Source organism: Oxyura jamaicensis (assembly GCF_011077185.1).
Source record: "Oxyura jamaicensis isolate SHBP4307 breed ruddy duck chromosome 2 unlocalized genomic scaffold, BPBGC_Ojam_1.0 oxy2_random_OJ71239, whole genome shotgun sequence".
Lineage (NCBI taxonomy): Eukaryota > Metazoa > Chordata > Aves > Anseriformes > Anatidae > Oxyura > Oxyura jamaicensis.
In genome coordinates, this window is record NW_023303434.1 from 1 (window position 1) to 4,795 (window position 4,795).

The window sequence follows — 4,795 nt, forward strand, 5'->3', positions numbered from 1 at the left end:
GGCACCGTGAGGGATTAGAGCTGGGAGGCACCGAGGGCAGGCGGCGAATTACCAGCATGACACAGCAGCCCCGGTGGCACCGGCACGAGCGAGCGGCGGCCGGCAGCCTCCCAGCACCGCGCAGCTGAGGCTCGGGGTGGGGATGGGGGCCGCACTGAGTCCACACACACACACACACACACAGAGATGGCTTTTTCCGTTGTTTTGGGGATTTTCTTTTTTTAAACAGAAGTTTATGGTTATATGCAAATTAGGTCATTAAATGATTTGCATAAAATGTTCGCCCGTCAGCGACTAAGTGTTCCTAACTCCCCACCCCCCAAGGTAGTAATCCTACTCGACTAGCGCCGCCACACGCCCCGCTGGCACCCGCGCATGCACGCCTCCCGCCGCTCGCTCCGGGCTGCCCGCGGGGGCAGAGGCTCCGCCACGGCCGCGGGCACCTCCCGGGTGTGCGTGCGCACGTCGCACACCAGCGTGCATCGCCGCCTCCGGAGCCGGGCTTGCCGGCGTGCTCCAAACTTGCCGAGCGCGCGGCAGGCTGGCGGGCACGCGCGGCGCCAGCTGCCCGCGTGTCCCCTCGTACCTCCCCCGTGCTCCGGGCGTGGCGGCACGGTTGGTGCTGACCTCGCTCACGGCTGCACGCCTCCGCGACACGCGCACGTAGACGCGCACCGCTCCCCCGCGAGCACCCCCATCGGTCCGTGGCCAGGCACCCACCGCACACCCGGAGCCCCGCGCGGGGAGGGAGGGCTGTCCGCACACCACGTCCTTCGCGGGACAGCGTCCCCCGCCTGCCCTAGCTGTTGGTGAGGAAGAGCCGTCTGTGTCTGGAGGCAGAGCCACGCGGCCGCCCTCTGCGCCGGCCCCGGCCCCGGTTCCCGAAGGGGCTTCGGCTGGGCACGGCGGTCTCTGCCCAGCTGGCGTTCCCGGCCTGCGGCTCGGGGAAGCCGGGCTCGGCTTTGGGCTGCTCCAGGAGCGGGCTGGGGTCCGGCCGGGGCTCGGCAGGCGGCGCCTGGCTCTGCCGGGCGCTGGCCCTCTCCTGGCGCAGGTAGCGCAGCTCGTCGCGGATGTCCGTCAGGACGCCCAGCAGGCGGAACTGGAGCTCGCGGTCGCGGGCCCTCTCCTCGCGCTGCGTGGCCCGCTCCTCCTGCCACATGGCCAGCTCCTGGTGGTACAGCTGGTCCCACTGCTCCTCCAGGTCCAGCAGGTGATGGATGTTAGTCCTCCAGCTCTCCCGGCGGTCCTCGCGCAGGCGGGAGCAGCCCACGCCGCGGGCCGGGCCGGGGGCAGCGGGGGCGTCCCCCGGGGGGGAGGCGGAGGAGGGCAGCGACTCCTCAGTCAGGGCGCCGTGCAGCGGGGAGCGTGCCGGCGGATCCTCCTCCGTCGGCTTCTCCCAGGTGGGCCCCATCAGTACCCTGGGCAAAGCCCCCATCTCCGGGCCCGAGCCCCCCGCCTGCTCCTCGGGGTGCGAGGAGGAGTCGAGCGAGCGGCCCAGAGGGGGCAGGTCGGACACCCCCTCGTGTCCCCAGTCCGAGTGAGCGTCCACGGGGTTGAGAGGGTCCTCGGGCAGGGAGGTGACGGAGCCCTGGGAGCTGCACCGGCGGATCAGCATGGCCTGGCGGGACAGTTTCATGTCCTCCTCCGCGGACATCGGGGCCTCGGGCCCAGGCTGCAGCCCCATGGCCCCGCCGTGGCCCCTCTCCACCTCCCGGCCTTCCCGTTCCTCCTCCTCCGACATGGAGGCGTAGGAGACGAGGGACTCGTTTCGCAGGGATGGGGAAATGGCTGTCATGTCCGGAGTCCGCAGCTCTGGTCCCGACTCGGCTGGAAGAGAAGAGAAGCCCTCCTGTGAGCGCAGGTCGCTGACACACGGACGCACCCCGGCTGCCCAGCCCTCAGCCCAGCCCTCCTCGCGTGGCTCCTATCCCTCCACATCCTGCAGCAGTGAGTTCCCCAGCCCCAGCCTTTGCCTCCACTTGGATCTGCCTCCTCCTCGTGCCACCAAACAGCCCTCGGCAGTTGTGAAACTGTGCTCGGGGTTCACAGGCTCCCACCCGCAGCCCTTTGAGGCACACGAGCAGCACCCACGGGACCCCAGCGCCGTGCCAAGGGCACCCCGGTGCCGGGACCAGGCTCTCAGTGCAGACCACCACCAGCACATCTCCCACCACCAGGCCTCCAGCGCTTCCCCATCCACACACCGAGCCCTCCCTCTCCCCCGCAAAGCCCCCGGAGCCGCCTTACCCGAACTGCTCTGCCCTTCCCCTCGGCTGTACTCGCAGATGACCGAGGGGTCTGGGCTCTGCACCGCCAGCCGGGGCACGGCGGAGCCCTCCACGTCGGGCAGGGATGAGGGCTGCCCGTTGGTGTCGATGTAGATGCTGGGGTGGCTCACGCCGGGCTGCAGGTGCATGAAGGACTGCTTGGTTGCGCCGGGGAAGAACAGATCTGCGGGACAGAGAACATCCAGCCTCAGCTGCTGCGACAACGGCACTGCCAGCCCGTCTGCCCTGGTGTCACGGGCGGCCGGGGCTCCCCCAGAGAAGGGTCCCCGAGTACCGTGCAGGGGAGTGACACGGCATGGGGGACATGGCCACTCCAAGCCCCAGACGTGCCTCCTGCAGGGACACCGGCAGGACTGCTCACCATCCCGCAGGGGGTTGGCACCGACTTCTGCCCTGAGCCCAGAGCTTTTTTTTTTTTGCTCTGCAATAATGGCACCTGGTTCAGAGACAGCCTGAGCCTGCTTCAGAACTGAAACGAGACCCACGCTGCCCACCCGTCCCCGCTGACACCTGACGGGCTGAGCCGAAAGGTGAGAAGCAGGGGAAGGAGCAGGAACAACTACCTGTGGTGTCCTGTGGGGCTACAAAGAAGCCGTTCCCTTTCAGGAAATGAAAGGGCAGGGGGGGTGTTTGCCTCCTGGACAGTAACAAAGCCGAGCTGGCATTTACCTGCGGGCCCTGCCCATCACAAGGATGGCGGGTAGTTAACTCCCAGCACCTTCCCTCCAGCACTTCCTGGCCATTGGAGTGAAACAGGCATTCCCCAAAAGCAGAACCCGCCCGAGACCAAGACCCAGGCGTGCTCTACAGAAACTGGAGGGGTTGAAGGCTCAGCCCCATGGAGAGGGCTCCTCCCGGCCACACGCAGCACCGCGGTGCGGGTGCGAGACGCAGCGGGAGGACAGCGCGGTTCGGTACCGCAGCAGCTGCTCCTGCTCCCTCTGACCTCTGCTAAGCATGAGGGACACCATCCCTGAGAACAGGGGAAATAAAATCCCATCCCGTCTTCTACCGGCTGCCTTGAGATGGCATCCAGCAAGGCCAGGCGCTGGATCCCATTTTATAAAAGACCCCCTCCCACAAAGCCTGACGCGCTGCTGTTGGTCCCAGGTAAGCACGGTGGGTTTTTAATCCCAGCGTACGCAGCTTTCAACCCTGGTGGTTTGCCACCCGGATATTCCAGGACCACAGCCCTGCTGCGCGCTGTAATCCCGACACAAACCGCGTTCGACAGCAAAACCCCACAGGTCTCCTTCCACGATCCACGCCGTGCCGGCAAGCACCGAGCACAAACGCTCAGCAGAGCTGGGGGGACCAAGGCCCGGTGAGGTTACCAGGCCGGGCATCACTCGAAGAGCTCAGGCGGGGCTGCAGCACGGGACTCTGCCGCTCCAACTCTCCTGTCCCCAGAGAACCACCACGACTGACCTGGGTCCAAGATGATTTCGGGCTCCGAGTCGTGGCTGGCCTGCAAGAAGGTGGAAGCCACCATCTTCTCCAGGGGCGTGAGGCGCGGCTTGTGCAGCGGCCCGCCAGCGCGGTTCATAGGCAGGTGCTTCTTGGAGGTGATCTTTTTCTTGACGTCCAACCGCAGGTCGCGCCACTTGTGCTTGAGGTCGTCGATGGAGCGCTCGGTGTAGCCCAGGAAGTTGACGCGGCTTTGGATTTGGGTCCAGAGCTGCTTCCGCCGCACGGGGTGAGCCCGCAGGGCTTCAGACCCATACAGGGCGCTGAAATGCCGGACCACATTCCAGACCAGTGTCTCGGTCTCGTCATTGGAGAAGTTGGCCTTCCTCTTCCGGCCAGATGCTGGCATCGCCTGCGAGGCTGCAGCAGAGGTGGAAGGGGCACAATTGAACCTCGGTCCCCACTCCTCTCTGTCAGCTCCTGGGGGAAACATGGGGCTGCGGGAGCCCGAGGGAGCCGCGGAGGAGGGAGCCGAAGCAAGAGCCCCCGAGGCATCCATGGCAGGGGAGGCTTGGGCCGGGGAGGATCTAAAGAGCCGCTTCGGCACACCACGCGGCAGGGGGGCACCTCATCCCCTCGCCCCGGCTCGAGAGCACCTGGGAGGGGAGAAAAGGAAAGGGCAGCGGTGGGTGGTGGCAGTGCGTCACCCCACAGGGTCCCTACGGCAGGGGGGTGACAGCGGGGACCCCCAGCCCTCTCCAACCAAAGGAACCCGGGGCCCCCAGCCAGCTACCACGGGGGCCGCAGAGAGGGTCGTGGTCACGGTGTGAGCATTGGGACCGCGATACACGCCGTGGTGAGGACCATGGCAAGCACCCTGGGGCCACAGCAAGTGTCTTGGCCACAGCATGGCTTCAGGGCCACAGCGAGTGCCTCAGGGCCACGCAGAGGGAAACCAGCAGCCCCCCAGGGCCACGCTCAGGGCAACAGGGAGTGCCTCAAGGCCACGGGGAGGGCCTCAGCACCACGTTGAGGGCGATGGGGAGCGCGTCAAGGCCTTGGTGAGCATCTCTGGCTGCACGGCGAGTGCCTCCGGGATG

At 66.8% G+C, this 4,795-nt stretch overlaps 1 protein-coding gene across 1 annotated transcript; it reads right to left on the minus strand.

Moving 5' to 3' along the window:
• Window positions 1-646: 646 nt before the first annotated feature.
• On the minus strand, window positions 647-4,463 carry LOC118157007. Its single transcript, XM_035311262.1, has 3 exons — window positions 3,717-4,463; window positions 2,248-2,451; window positions 647-1,827 (listed from the first exon to the last, which is right to left on the minus strand). The coding sequence occupies exons 1-3, from the start codon at window positions 4,252-4,254 to the stop codon at window positions 800-802; spliced, it is 1,770 nt and encodes a 589-aa protein (XP_035167153.1). The 5' UTR covers window positions 4,255-4,463; the 3' UTR covers window positions 647-799.
• Between the last annotated feature and the right edge of the window lie 332 nt (window positions 4,464-4,795).

Coding starts and splice junctions, on each gene's coding strand:
- LOC118157007 (XM_035311262.1), bottom strand. CDS start 4,254: ATGGATGCCTCGGGGGCTCTTGCTTCGGCTCCCTCCTCCGCGGCTCCC. Junction 2,452..3,716: donor CGAAATCATCTTGGACCCAG/GTCAGTCGTGGT, acceptor TCTGTCCCGCAG/ATCTGTTCTTCCCCGGCGCA. Junction 1,828..2,247: donor GGAAGGGCAGAGCAGTTCGG/GTAAGGCGGCTC, acceptor CTTCTCTTCCAG/CCGAGTCGGGACCAGAGCTG.